At 40.1% G+C, this 15,940-nt stretch overlaps 1 protein-coding gene across 1 annotated transcript in view; it reads right to left on the reverse strand.

Annotated features, from left to right (window-relative positions):
• Nucleotides 1-15,940, reverse strand: part of VAT1L (vesicle amine transport 1 like) — a 149,285-nt gene that overhangs the window by 111,042 nt on the left and 22,303 nt on the right. The window contains exons 2-3 of the mRNA XM_036440761.2: nucleotides 12,716-12,845; nucleotides 8,522-8,737 (exon numbers count right to left, since the gene is read on the reverse strand). Of these exons, the coding sequence (XP_036296654.1) occupies nucleotides 8,522-8,737; nucleotides 12,716-12,845 (346 nt within the window). The remainder of the gene's footprint in view (nucleotides 1-8,521; nucleotides 8,738-12,715; nucleotides 12,846-15,940) is intronic.

Genomic DNA, 15,940 nt, shown 5'->3' on the forward strand with positions numbered 1-15,940 from the left:
TTCCCTTTCTGCTCTGAGATCTCATTTGTGCAACTGCTAGTTGGGGTGCTGAAGGCTACAGACTGAGCATAGCTGGACATGGGATGATGGAGGGGATGCTGGCTGGGGCAGCCACAGAGGCCATGAAGAGGGGACCTCATTCAACTAATAATGCAATCAGATACGGTAAAAAAAAAAAAAAAAAAAAAAAAAAAAAAATCTGGGAAGAATATTCAGAATGTGGGATGGCATGAGCAAGGGCACCAAACACTGCTTGATAGATGGAAACTTGCAAGGCCATTAGGAATGCGTTTCTTCTTCTGGAATTAATGTACCGTATTTTTTGGACCATAAGACGCTCCGGACCATAAGACGCACCAGTTTTTAGAGAAGGGAAATGAAGAAAAAAAGATTCTGAAACAAATAGTGTCCTAAAATATTTTATGTGCATTAAAACCCAACATCATAGTCATAAACACATGTAATCAACCCTGTGAAGTAAACAGCAGCATTTAGAACCATTTTAGAGCCGGGCAAGCACACAGAGCCGGGCAAGTAAAAAAACTTTTTTTTTAAAGTATATGTGTAGGCTATATTTGGACCATAAGACGCAGGGACTTTTCCCCCCCACTTCTGGGGGGGGAAAAGTGCGTCTTATGGTCCGAAAAATACGGTAATACGGGGCCCACATTAGCTCCACAGATAACTTTTCTAGAGCATAGGAAAAATGGCTTGCAACGCTTGTTGATTCACAAATGTTTAGTGCATTTGTTATGTGCCAGGAAACAGGCACAAAATGAACAAGACCAATTGCTCTGTTGGAGGGAAATACAAGTTGGAGAAGAGAATAAGATGAATAAATCAATAATTAATAACAATAATGTTAAGAGCTAACAGTTACTTTATGCCTGGTCCTAATGTGAAGTGCTTCCTGAGCATAAGCTCATTGAACATGCATAGAAACCCTCTGAGGAATAAATGTACAGTTATTCTTCCCATTATAGGAATGAGGAAACTGAGAAGTCCAGTAGCTTGCTCAGGGAGGTGGGCTTTGGACACAAAGTACTTGACTTCAGGGCCCCAGACTCCACCATTACCCTTAGGAGAGCAGAGGGTGAAGGAAGGTGTGGCCTGGAGAGGTGGAAAAGCCATATGCCCTGTGTGTGGAGTAAGGGGAATGCTAGCTGCTATAACGAGTAACCGTGGAATGTCAGTAGTTTAAATAATAGGAGTTTCTTTCTTCTTTTTTCTCACATAAAGTCTAAATAGCAATGGGGCAGAGACAGGACAAGGGATGAAAGTATGGTTATTGAGGTTCCTGGGAGGGTGCAGGCTCTGCCATCTTTAACAGCTGCCAGGAAACAGAAGAGAGAGAGCAGAGGCTCTCATAAGAAGGGACAGGCCTGGAAATGATATATATCACATGGCCCTGCCCTTACCTCCTTGGCACAAGCACAGATGTATAGTCCCAGCTAAATGGCGGGGCTAAGGTAGGGAAGGTGACTTAAAAATGCAGTCCCTGGCTGGGCAGCCACTTACCAGCAACAACTCAATCTACAGGAGAGCACAGAGCTTGGTGGATAGCCTTCTCAGCCACACCCCCAATGGAAGGAGAGAGAAAGAGAGAGACCAGATGATGAAGCCATTTGTGCCAAGAAGCAAGCAGAACTTTATCCTGACAACAGTGGGGTCTCTGTTGATTATAAGCAGGGAATGACCAGAGCAGATTGGTGTGTTGGGAAAACAACTTTGCTGTGAGTAAAAGGCTGATTTAGACAGGAAATTGCAGGCAGTTAAATGTATGCAGCAGTAATCTGGATGAGAGATACTAGAGCCAAAAAAGTAAAACAATGGTTGATGGCACAGGGAGAGGTAAGAAGATATAAGAAATACCCTATTTTCTGGAATTATTTACATGAAAGCCTGCCTGGCTCCCATCTCCAATTCTTATGAGTGCTCATGCCCCTCCACCCACACCCCCACTCTTGTCCAATTTACCTGCTTGTAAGCCTCAGATTGATGTACAAATGCCATGTCCTTAGGGAAGCCTTCCCTGAGTTCATCTCCCACCTCTATCCCAGTTCAGGTCCCTATTATAAATACTCAGATCATCTTGTATACCCCTTTATAGCATTTTCAGTTATTCTCATGGTCATTTGTCTATATTCCCACCTTTGATTTATCAAGCTTATCAATGGAAGAAAATTAGCTATATTATCTTGAATGCCTAGTGTATAATACAATGTCCTGAATGGAGTAGACCTTCATTGCATATGTGTTGGATGAGTGAAAGAATAAGTAAATGGATCATAGGATTTGGGAGCTTGTAACATGTTGGAGAAGAGCTAACTACAATTCTTGAGTTGCTAGCTTGGGTAGCTAGATAGCTTGGTGCCTTCCATGATCAAGGATGATTTTGTCTCAACAAAATATTCTCCAATGGTGATTTTGCTGACGGTTATGTCTTTCTGCTAAAATTGAATGACTAGCTATTATGTCCCAATCCTCCAACACACTGAGTATTCCTATTCACCCAGGCTCTCCCAGTTTAAGATAATGTATGGTTAATCAGTCATTCAGAGAGGGCCATCTGCTCATGGGCCCATAGATGAGGTCAGGGAGCCTCATAGTGCTGGCTCTATAGATTCTGCTCTTCCTTCTGTGGTTTCTCCTTTGAAGTGATTTGAATGACACTTGGAGATGCCCCATCCATAATGAATAGAATTTAATAATTGAGCAGTAGCTACTTAACTCTGTCTAAAAAATAAGTTCTGCTTTCCTTTCCAAGATCTGTGGCCCAGATCAGGCTGGTACTGTCTCTGTTCAGAGGAGATGAGGAAAAGGACTCTAAAAACTGGAAAGCATCAAATGCCACACACAAGTGCAATTAAAAACTTAGTAACAGTAATGTTACTCTCCAAAAATGGAGCACATCACCAATCAAGATGCTCAAAGTTGCCGGGACCGGTTTGGCTCAGTGGATAGAGCATCGGCCTGCGGACTGAAAGGTCCCGGGTTCGATTCCGGCAAGGGCATGTACCTTGGTTGCGGGCACATCCCCAGTAGGGGGTGTGCAAGAGGCAGCTGATCGATGATTCTCTCTCATCAATGTTTCTAACTCTCTATCCCTCTCTCTTCCACTCTGTGAAAAATCAAAAAAATATATTAAAAAAAAAAGATGCTCAAAGTCATAGTAGCTTGTGAAAAGGAATTAGCAGCAAAACCCTCCTCTTGAAATTCTTAACATGAGTCCCACTTGGTTGCTTATTTTGTTATTTTTCCTTTAAAAGATTATAAACCCATTTCAACCATTTGAATAGAGGTATTACCCTCTCAGACTGTCTGGTTGTGCTGTTGTCAGAGGAAAACAGTATCTTCAAAGATGTGTAGAAACTTGAGTAATTCTATTGAGAAAGTAACATGCTCTGGATGAAATTATATTCCTATACTATATTAAAAGTTTCCTTCAAAATTATAGCTTAAAACTGGCATTTGTCATATTCTGTTTGCAAATTCTCCATCCCAGACTTTGACAAAAATCAGAAAGAAATCTTGGTGACATTAGAACTGCACACATACTATTAAGTCAATTTAGAAAACTTTATTCTAATTAGGTTTAATCTTCTTGTTACCTCTTTAACATCAAGTTAGAAAACATGTACCCAGGCCACAATATTTTGGCTCTTTGAAATGTCTGTAGTTACTCAGACATTTCTTGTAGCAATCCCTCTTCCCCCTCCCCCCAGATTTATCTCCCTGAGCAAAGGAAATAAAAGAAAAAAAATCAACAAATGGGACTACATCAAACTAAAAAGTTTTTGTACCGCAAAGGAAACTATCAACAAAATGAAAAGACAATGCACTGAATGGGAGAACATATTCGCCAATGATACATTTGATAAAAAGTTAATATCCAAAACTTATAAAGAACTCAACATCAAACAAACACCAATCAAATTAAAAAATGGGCAAAGAACCTGAATGGACACTTCTCCAAAGAGGACATGCAGATGGTCAACCTCCCTAATCATCAGAGAAATGTAAATTAAAACCACAATGAGATACCACCTCACACCTGTCAGAATGGCTATTATCAATAAATCAACAAATAAGTGTTGGTGAGGATATGGAGAAAAGGGAACCCTCGTGCATTGTTGGTGGGAATGCAGATTGGTGCAGCCACTGTGGAGAACAGTATGGAGTTTCCTTAAAAAATAAAAAATGGAACTACCTTATGATCCAGCAATTCCACTTTTGAGAATATATCCAAAGAGACCTAAAACATCGATTTGAAAGAATTGTGCACACCTATGTTCATTGCAGCCCTATTTACAATAGCTAAGATTTGGAAGCAGCCCAAGTACCCATCAGTACATCTATTAATATATATATATAAAAACCTAAGCAACCGGCTGACTGGCTGGTAGCTATAATATGCACTGACCACCAGAGAGGAGATGCTCAATGTGGGGAGCTGCTGAACGACAGCAACTTTACAGAGTACCTCCTCACACTCCAGGACTCCTCGGGGGATATCAGACTGCTGGTTTCACCCAATCCCCACAGGCCCCTAGTGAGTAGATAAAAGAGCTGTGGTACATTTACACAATGGAATACTATGCAGCTGTAAAAAAGAAGGAAAACTTACCTTTCAGGGCAACATGGATATTATACTAAGGATATTATATTAAGTGAAATAAGTCAATCAGAGAAAGACAAATACCATATGATTTCACTTATAACATAAACTAGCAAACAGAGAACAGACCGACAGCTGGGGGCTGGTAAAATAGGTGAATGGATTAAGCAAAAAACAACAACTCACACATACAGATAACAATAGAATAATTACCAGAGGGAAAGGGGTTTGGGGCAGGTACAAGAGGGTAAACAAGAGACAAATGGTGACAAAAGATTAGACTTTGGAATGGTGGACACACAATAGAATACACAGATGATATATTATAGAATTGTACACTTAAAACCTATATAATTTTATTAACCAATGAAACCCCCACAACTTCAATTAAGAAAAAACTGAAAATTCTCATCCACAGTATAAAATAAAGTAAAATAAAACCTATAGTTAGCACTGGGTAGAAGTTGAACACATACTTGTTAAATGCATGAATAAATGAAGGAATGAATGACTTGCGTTCTTCCACCATTTTAGGTTATAAAATGAAAAGAGAATTAGTCTTGGAAATCAGCTGGATTAGGGTATGAATCCTAGTTCTGCTACTTGCTACTTGCCTCAGTGGGCTTTCCACAATGAAATGCAAGGCAGCCCAGAGAAATGTCTGCACTAATTTCCTATTGCTATTATAACAAATTACCACAAATTCAGTGGCTCAAACCATTCCCTTCCCTCTTCCCCCCTCACACACACAGAGATTTATTATAGCACAGTTCTTGAGATCAGAAGTCCAAAATGGGCCTCACTAGGCTAAAATAAGATGTTAACAGGGCTGTGTTCCTTCTGAAAGCTCCAGAGGGAGAATCCATTTCCTTGTCTCTTCCAGCATCTGAAGGCTGCCCACATCCCTTGGTTCATGGTGTTTTCTCCATTGTCAAAGCTAGAAAAGTAGCATCTTTAAACCTCTTTCTGGCCCTCCTCCTTCCCTCTTCCATCTTTAATGTCACTTGTGATTACATTGGGCTCATCTGTATAATCCAGAATAATCTCTCCTTTTCAAGGTCCTTATCTTAATCACATTTGCAAAATTCCTTTTGCCGTGTAAGGTATCATGCTCACAGGTGCCAGGAAATAGACATGGATGGCTACGAGGGGAATGCGGGGTATTATCCTGCCTGCAACAGTAACCATGCAGCCAATGGCTGCACTTACCAGATTGATCCAACAGTGATGGGAAGCATCTCCATTCCCCTCCAGGGTAACACAGATAATACGTTAAAAGTGCTCCCAGAGCCCAGCTAGTGTGGCTCAGTGGTTGATAATTGACCTATGAGCCAGGAGGTCATGGTTGGATTCCCAGTCAGGGCACATGCCTGGGTTGTAGACTTGATACTTAGAGTGGGGTGTGCAAGAGGCAGGCGATCAATGATTCTCTCTCGTCACTGATGTTTTTATCTCTCTCCCTCTCCCTTCTCTGAAATCAACAACAAAAAATATATATTTTTTTTAAAAGTGCTCCCACGGAGCATTCTCCACTACAAAAGCAGTGAATGGTTGGAAGGAATCTATTTCTACCTGAGGGTGACTCAGTGGTCTTCCCACTGTGGGGCAGAGGAAAGGTCTTGGTTCTCAGGAGGCTTCCTTCGATTTTGTAAGACAGGGTCAACTTCACTGCAGCTTGGTTGAGTGTTCATATATATCGATATAAGTGTTCAGTTGGCAGAAATCATTCCTTTAATGGTAACCTTGAACTGTGATTCACACCACCCATCAAGTCTTGGGGGGGAAGAAACCTACTCACCTGAGATGGGCAGACCAACCACACCTTTAAACTGACCTAAGATCAAGACAGACAACTTCCTTTTGGCCCTAGGATATTTGCTTTCTTTCACTGTAGTTTGCTTTACTTTGGTGCTACTAGATTATACTAGGGATACACCTTTTTTTTAAAAAATCAAGGAAATAATGGCATTTATTGTAACAGTTTGTTGAGGATGTTCATCACATTTCTGTATACATTTCTTATGAAAAAACAAACAAACAAACAAAACACTAAGAAATATTCCTCAGTTCTCAAAACCCAGTACCAGTTATAATTCTCTATAATAACTGGTTATTCCCACCAAGTAGTCTATCGAATACATGTTATGTATTCACATTGCTGGTCATTTTTCCCTATTTGCACATAGTATTAGGAAGCTAAGTACCAAGATTACTGTCCATCTTCACCAAAGCATTAGGACATCATAGCCTACATTATGTGTGACAATTTATTTTCCTCCCCTTATTGTCCCTTTCCCCCAGAGGCTTCATCTGTTTCACATCTTAGTTCTTATTATATTGTAATGTCTGTAAAGCCCAGAATATGGCATGGTAAAAACTTTGATTTGCAGAATTTTTTTCTCTTTTGTGAGACACATGCTCCTGACACATGCCTCTTTGTTCCAGGAATATGGCCATTTAAATGAAAAATCTAAAAACACAAAAGGAAACATCATCAGTGCTAATGTTTAGAAACTGACTCTCAGGAGAACTGTGTTTAGCATCATTGTAAAGACTGGTGTTTCTGTTGATAATATGAAAACAAGTCTCCAACGCTTTGTATGCTGAGCACACTGAGATCATAAATGCTAGGATTCTAAATGGCTTGCTTGCTGTTCGCACACTAGCTGGCATTGAAATCTCTTTCTATTCTAAGGGATGTTTAGCTTTTATTATATCTTTATTCATGGTCAAAAGCCATTAGCAAATTTGCTACAGTGATTGAAGATATTCCTCTGAAGGCATTCCTCAAGTGTCATCTCTTTGCCTTCCTGTTTTTTTTGTTTTGTTTTGTTTTTTGTATGTGAACTTGTCTTCTCAGAAAGGAAAAATGCTTTATACATTGTAGGGTTTTGGTAATGGTAAAAACTCAATATTTTAAAAAATCAATGTTAGCATGACCTCCAGTGAAAATATCTCCAAGTTAGACCCAAGCATAAGAGTTCATATCCCTGAGTTCATCAAACTACAGAATCTCCAACACTGAGAACCTCTCAAACCCTACTAGATAGGATATCAGGACCTTCTCTTATTAATCTCTAACCCATTGACTCCAGAACATAGTATGTATTCAACAAATACTTGTTGAATTAATGAGTGATACCTCTCACTCTCAGAAAGACTGCAGTTCTACTCAACCACAGTAGACCATGAAGGGAACACAGGGCTTGTCATGTGGCAGGCATGCAATATGTTCTGAGTAGCTGTCATTGAGACACATCTAAGCCATGGAAGAAATTTCTGTCATCTCTGAACTCCAGAGCAGCAATTATTCTCCCCCTTGTCAAAGACATGCCTGATAGATGACATTCGCGTGTGCAACTACTCTCACGGGTGTACTTACTAGTAGGTTTATGTGAAATTCCAATTGTGCTAGTACAATCTCAGTCTCCCTTTCTCCCACTCAAGAAAATACATCAGAACACAAATGAATAAGGATGGCATTAATATAGGAACAATCTTGAATTCATGGCAATGTATTGAAAGAGTAAATCATTCACCATTTTAGCATTACAAATAATAGTAATGCAGGACCATGAGACATCTCACAGTGATTGACAGAAATAGCTCATCATCATACCAAGACCAAGGGTGCTTCTTACAGTAACCATCTCTGAGACCCACTGAGTCCTAACATGCCATCTTGAGGACCTTCCCAAACTCCAGAGAAACCATCTCTGAGGCTCATCCTATCTACAACACAGTCATCTATACAATCTCTTCTGTCCATGATGTGAGCTTCAGCAGAGATCATCGCGACTCCTGGAAATATAATAGCTCACATAGGAATCTCACTGTCACGTGGGTATCACTCCACTTTCACCATCATGGCCTGAGGAAGATGCCTCACAAGCACCAACTTACCACGCCGCCACCAGCTGAGTGCACGAGCACAGACATCCCTTCTCGGAGGTTGGCAATTTCAAACAGCATCATGTAGGCTGTGACGAAGTTCATGGGGAAAGCAGCAGCCTCAGAGAAGCTCATATCATCAGGGATCTTGTAGACAAACTCCACGGGCGTGCAGACCACCTCTGCCCAGGCGTTATAATTGACAAATGCCATGACACGGTCCCCAATCTGGGCATAGGGAAGCACAGGGTTAGTGAAGTTTTCTTAACCTTTTTGGGGGGGTTTCTCAAATACTCAATAATACGATGAAAATTATAGATTCCTTCTCAGAAAAGCATAAATATACAGTGTGGAGCACATCGCACACCATGAAATGTCAGCGTCAGGTCATTTTACTCACTCAACCTCTCATCTAACCTCTCTGTTTTGGAACTGAGAAAAACTGAACCACAAGAAAGGTTAATGGGCTAAGGCTAGGAGTAAAATCTACTCTTGTTTGTTCTCTGCCAACCCACATGGGTGCTCCGACAGGCTAGTTCATTGTGGCCTTTGCATCAAAGGTTAGCACTGAGTTACCGATCACTGTGGACGGGAATTCGGTGCATCAGAAAAGCCATGTGAATTAAGTGGAGACTTGATAAGAGCAACCAGGCTCAGAGGCAAATAAGAATATGCCACCAGGTGTGAGAACAACTCCCATTTATTAGACATATGTTATATGACAGGGATTATCCTAAAAACATCGCATGTTTTAACTCATGTAATCTTCAAAACCCTTATAAAGGCATGGCTGAGTACTGTGTTTTACCATGAAAAAAAAAAAAAAAAAGAAAGAAAAAGAAAAGAGCAATCATCTTGTTAAAGCAGTTATGATGGTATGATGGTATGCTAAGTGTGGGTTTTTTTTCATAGCTTATCATTATTAAAGCAAAAAACAAATAAGTGAACCAATACTAATAGCTTGTAGGAGCTGCAAAGTGCTAGCTAAAGCGAACCATGCTGCTATTTATGTTAGTGGCTTGTATTATGACTTTCAAATGCAATACTCAAATTGCTGTGGTCCTAATAAATTCTCAATAAATTAATAGCTTTCCTATATGTGTGTTGTTGTATATATATTTATAATGGATTCTACTGCTATTTTAAATTCTTTGTAGCTCAGCATTTCTCTTCTATCCCTACTCAACAAACTGCAAAAGGCTCTTATGAGATGGTTTCTATAAGAATCCCATATTACAGATGAATGATTGTAGATTTCAGACATTTAAATTGATGCAAAGAGAGATTAAAGAATATGCCCAAGGTCATGTAGCTAGAGAGCAGCTGGGCCAGGATTTGAATCTAGGCAGGCTGACTGCAGATAAAATAATTCATTACACCTGAGATAAGGGATACAAAAAAGACAAAGTTATATAAGGATGTCCAACAGTTGAACCTACCAAGTCTGGAATGTTAGTTTAACTCTAAGCCCCAGTTTCTTCAGTTCTCAAATGGGTATAATATTAGGAAATGGTCCTTATGAGATTAAGTAACATAATATGCATGCAGTGCACTAGGCAGTATGCATGTAAAATGAGGAAAGAGCAATCAGTGTTGACTTAAAAAGAACAGATGGTTCTTGATCTCATGGAATTCACTGTTTAATGATCAAAAGCTAAATATAGACCCAGTAAACTTTATGAAATGGAAGGAGTAGCTGTCTAATTATGAAGCTGATGAAAAGAAGAGGCTGTCCCACTGACAATGAGTGTCTCAATCCCTGAGAATGTTGAAGACTTAATGGTGAATGTTGGGAATATCACCTTAAATGAAACGACTTGGGCCAGAGGATCACTGTGGTCTAACACTGGCTTCCTCTTCTGCACAGAATCATCAAAACCCAAAACCCAAAACAGTGTGGCTAATGGCCTCCAGTGTCAACATAGAGTGGAATGAAGAGTATTTCAACCACAGTGAGGGTTACAGCACCAGAGCAGGGCTGACTGCCTCCCTCTTTTCAATTTCATTATTAAATGGCAAAAGGGCTAAGCCATCAGACCAGCTCCAGACCCAGAGACAAAAGGTAGGCAACTTAAAAAAAAAATCCAATTCATTTCATTATTTGATTCTATTAAGGAAAAAAAAAAAAAAAAAACAGTCTTGGGTGATGAAGTCGGAATTATTCCTTTACTGCTGTGCCTCTGGCAACAGTTTTTCAAGCCTCTGTTGCAATCTATCAACCAGGAGAGCTATTAGTGTGCTGCTGCATGGAATTCCATCTCTACTGGATTGAAAATCTTAAATCAAAATTATAGAAGGAATTTTAATATTGGATTGCTCCCAAATCATCTCCTGACTGGAAACCTGTAGGTGGCGTCTTTTATTTGTGCCACTGAAAGTCACTGGAGAGAAGTGGGGGTGAAGGATAGGTTGGAGAATATGCAAGCCAGAGCTAACTAGCAGAAGAAAGGTCATCTTTAGAAGGGAAAATACACATAATCAAGCAGAGTAACTCCTCCCTCTACACCAAAGTCAACAACATCCCTCTCTGCTGTTATATTCTAAAATAATGGGTTATTAATCCAATGCTCAATTAATAGAGTTAGTAGTATGATTTTTTTCTTTGGGACCCTGTGAAGGAGTGAGGAGCAGATAATATTTCTTATATGCAGCAATTTTGGGGAGAGATGCTGCTGCCTCTGTTATATTGCTTATCTGGGGACAGAAAATGCAAAGTCATATACAAGAAAAGAAAAAGTACACATACTTCTCGCTCAACACTTTTCTGCTATATTATCTGAAAACTATGGACAAAAAGAATGAGCGGTGAGAAGATATTTCTAGACATTTATCATAATGAACTTGGAGCATATTGATACTTTCAGAGTATACTGAGGCTCGGATGCACTGATCAGCAGGCTCCAAGTCAACTACAAGGGCATCTTGGCATTGCATTTTATAGGATGTTTCTTCCTGCACTTAGTATTGCAACATTTGCAGGTTGAGAGCAAGGGCAAAGATCATGGGGGAGTGAAAAGGCTCTGGTGACCCGAATCCAGATTTTACTACTATGTACCACCTTTTGGACTCCACAGAAAAGTAATAAACCTTGCTGAACCTCATCTCTAAGGAGACAGTAACAATCTTTACTTCGCTGGGCTGTGGCGAGGCTGAAAAAAAGATAACTTGCCTGTATTTCTGGTTATAGTGGATTCTAAGATGCTAGCTGCATTCATGTCTCTCTGGGGAAGCACTTAGTTATAAGAGAGAGCTCTTGTACCTAATTTCCATTGGTTTTCCTGACTCCAAACTACTGCAATTTTGTGTGATTGATTTACCTACAGTTTCAGATTTTATAGACCAAATTCTATTTTATTTGCATTATAATGGGAGAAAGAGTCCTATGTCTTTTCACTGTTTAAATTTTTTATTATGGAGAATTTTGAGCATGTATGGAAATAGTCAGAATGATATAATAACCCTCTTTATCCACTGCTCTACTCCCAATCCATCAACCCATAGCCAACTCCATTCCACTATCAGGTACCGCTACCTTGTGGCTTTAAAATTTCATCCCAACCCCAGCTAGCATGGCTCAGTGGTTGAGTGTCACCCTATGAACAAGGAGATCATGGGCTTGATTCCCAGTGTAGGGCGTGCAGGAGGCAACCAATCATTGATGTTTCTCTCTCTCTCCTTCTTCCTTCCTCTTTGAAGTCAATAAAAATATATTTTTTAAAAATGTCACCCCAAAAGACCACATCCCCACAGTCTGAAATAATGATTATAAACAATTTCTTAAATGTATCAGTTAAGTAGATAGTTAACAGAATAAAAACATAGAGGCTATTTCTCCCCCAGCTTTTGTGTTTTGTAATTGATTTTTAAGCCAGAAGTGATGGGAAAGTGTGATCCATGGGTGGGAGGAGAGGGGTATACACACTTTAGTTAAAACAAAGTCAAATACTCTTATTTAATAACTGTATAGTATGACTAGAGGGAATGGCAAGATTTCTCTGGTCACCAAACTGTTGCTAGGAGCACCAAGATGGTACATGAGACCTTTGGAAAGTCCTGTCATTTATAAACATTGTTAATAATACCAACCAATAAGACATCAATAACAATGCACATTATAGATTCTGTCAAGCATTTTTGCATAATCTTTCATTATTTAAGTGGATTCCAGATTGATATTACTCTTTCAGTCAAAAGTCAGAACGTTACCTCGTATCCTTTCACGCTGTCCCCCAGAGCTTCCACAATCCCCGAGCACTCAAAACCTGGCACCAGAGGAGTCTTGGGAGGGTTGTCGATATTCCCTTGTCGTACCATCAAGTCAATGAAGTTTAAACCACTGTGATCAGCAAATGTGAAAAGAGAAAAATTCAAAATGAGATCCCAAAGCAAGCACTGGCATGGCTTTTCTTCTCTTCCCTTCCCTACTCCTCCCTTACTCCTTCCCCCCATTCCTCTCTCTTTCTTTTCCTTTCTGGAAAAGGGTGCCCAATAGTAACATCACTTAGCTCAATGTCACCAATAAAGCAAACCTCAATTATCTCTATAGACAAGTAATGCTTTCCTGGCAGTTAAAATAGCCGTTGCAGAGTTTACACTCTCTCTGAGCCAGCTTACTCTTACTTTTAGAAATACACATTGACTAGCCAGGTCATTAGCCATTCTAGCACTTAATCATGGGTAGAAAATACACTAGGAAGAAGTTATAAGAAGACACATGGAAAGCAGCCAGACATAATGGCCATTGGCCAAAGTAGGAGAAAAAAGACCTAATTTAAAAGGTCTCAAAGGAACAGTCACACTCCCAACTATCACACAAACTTACATTAGCGCAGTGCCATAAACAGCACCCATAATGGTGAATATGAGTCATCAAGAGATGACATTATGTCCAGATGGAGGAGGGGGACTCAAAGAAGAGAGATCACAGGGATGGACCACTGGATGCAGGAATAATGGAGGGCTGCTTTCATAATTTTTAGGTATCTCTGGATGAGAGGAGTTACTCCATATTTTCTATTAACATATTACTTTTAAGATAAGAACATTATAGTTAAAATATGTCAAAGTGATCACCTTGGAAAACCGTATACTTGATTGTAATGATGCTCTAAACCATGGTCAGCAAACTCATTAGTCAACAGAGCCAAATATCAACAGTACGACGATTGAAATTTCTTTTGAGAGCCAAATATTTTAAACTTAAACTTCTTCTAACGCCACTTCTTCAAAATAGACTCGCCCGGGCCGTGGTATTTTGTGGAAGAGCCACACTCAAGGGGCCAAAGGGCTCATGAGCCGTGGTTTGCTGACCACTGCTCTAAACTACATATATGTAAATTTTATTTATTTCGGAGAGGAAGGGAGAGGGTGAGAGAAATAAAAACATCAGTGATGAGAACCATTGATCAGCTACCTCCTGCATTCCCACTACTGGGGATTGAGCCCACAATCTGGGCATTTGCCCTTGACTGGAATTGAACCCAGGACTCTTCAGTCCGCAAGCTGAGACTCTATCCACTGACCAAACCAGCGAGGTCTAAACTGTATATATATCTATTTTTTTAAATATATTTTATTGATTTTTCACAGAGAGGAAGGGAGAGGGATAGAGAGTTAGAAACACTGATGAGAGAGAATCATCCACCAGCTGCCTCCTGCACACCCCCTACCGGGGATGTGCCCGCAACCAATGTACCTGCCCTTGACCGGAATCGAACCTGGTACCTTTCAGTCCGCAGACCAACGCTCTATCCACTGAGCCAAACTGGTTTCGGCTAAACTGTATATATTTTTAAGAGCTACAATTGGGAGTTGCATTTAACACCCATTTACTAACTAAATGAGAAAACACATCCCATTAAACATGTATTTTTTCCACCAGATGTGTTTTTAATAGACTCCCTGGTTTTATAAACCACCATCTAAGAAAGAGTTGGGTTATAGAAACCAAACTCCTTGGTCTGGCCCAAAGCTTGTTAGCATCTGACTATAGTTTCTTTTCCAAGCAAGATAACTTGAACTATCTCTTAAACACGGCTCACCTATTTCTTTCTTGGCCTCTTTGTAGCCAAGGAAGCATCTAATTCCACCTGGTCTTAACTCATCAGTTTGATCCATAGGGAGCAGGTATTAATGAGGACAATTGCCTTGATAGGTACGTTCAAAAATCACCATCTTCTCAAGTGTTTCCTGCTCACAAAGTAGGCAAGTTTCACATGTTGTCCAACTGGAGTGCCTCTAGTGTGTGCCCTCTTTGAAAGGAGCTGTGTGCCTCGTATTCCTTTGCCTCCAGGATGCCTGGCATAGTAACAGTGGGTATTCAAGTAACATCTGCTGAATGAGGAATATTCCTGTATATCTAAAAATCTGTGTTGCCAGTTTGCATACTACTTTTCAAAAATGGTCAAGGGATGCTCAGAGAAATGGACACATTTCTGAAATGTGTATGAGGATTTACTATTAACTTTGAAGGTGAATAGCCTTTAGGGTCATCTCTTAACCAAAGTGCTCTCCAATAACATGGCCGGTTTCTAAAGGGCTTGGGGAGTCTTGGGCACAAATCCCAAGTCCATCACCTTCTACCTGTGTAACCTTTGATAAGTTACTTAACCTCTCTAAGCCTCAATGTCCTCTGCTATAAAATGAAGGTTATGTTAATACCTATCTCACAGGCTTATGAGGAAAATTAATGAGAGTTAGTCACATAAATGTGGTGCCACATACATAGAAAATACTCAAACATTAGCCTTGAAATTTGCAATCTCTGTTAAGAAGGCAGAAGTATGTGATACAGTTTAGGAAGACTCTATTAAACAAGGGTTAAAATAGTTTCAGAACTGAAATGGAAAAACATCAGCTGTCTGTAATCTTCATTACTGTGAAATAGCCCATTTCCCAACACCACCAATTAAATAAAGCATAACTTAAAAGGAATTTCTATGTCCCAAATCAAACACTCCATCTCAGCAAACTGTTTTTCCTTTGTGTGAAAATCTATGATTTCCCCAGACCCTGATGGAGAAATGCCAGAAGTTACTTGGTAGTTCGGGGTCCAGGTTCGATTCTGGTCAAGGGCATGTACATTGGTTGCGGGCACATCCCCCCAGGTGAAGGCATTATCATGGACACTCATCACCCTGTTCAATAGGGTTGCCTTCGATCTCCATCCAGAATGAAATGGACATGGTAAGGGAAACTGAGAGCCATCTACCCAATTCCAGTGAGAATTTACTTTGAAATCCTATAACATCCCATTTGCTCACGGGGTTATGCAGTGACCCCATCAGGGTTGTGGAGAATGCCACCCATCTTCAGGGGAGGGAGGGGAATTGAAGCAGTTACATCCTGGGGGACAGGGAAGGAGTCAGTGTTGTTTATCTCAGCACAAAGGAGAGGTGAACAATTGTTAATAGAGTACCTTTCTGTAGATAG

This window comes from Pipistrellus kuhlii, unplaced genomic scaffold, assembly GCF_014108245.1.
Source record: "Pipistrellus kuhlii isolate mPipKuh1 unplaced genomic scaffold, mPipKuh1.p scaffold_m20_p_17, whole genome shotgun sequence".
Classification (NCBI taxonomy): domain Eukaryota; kingdom Metazoa; phylum Chordata; class Mammalia; order Chiroptera; family Vespertilionidae; genus Pipistrellus; species Pipistrellus kuhlii.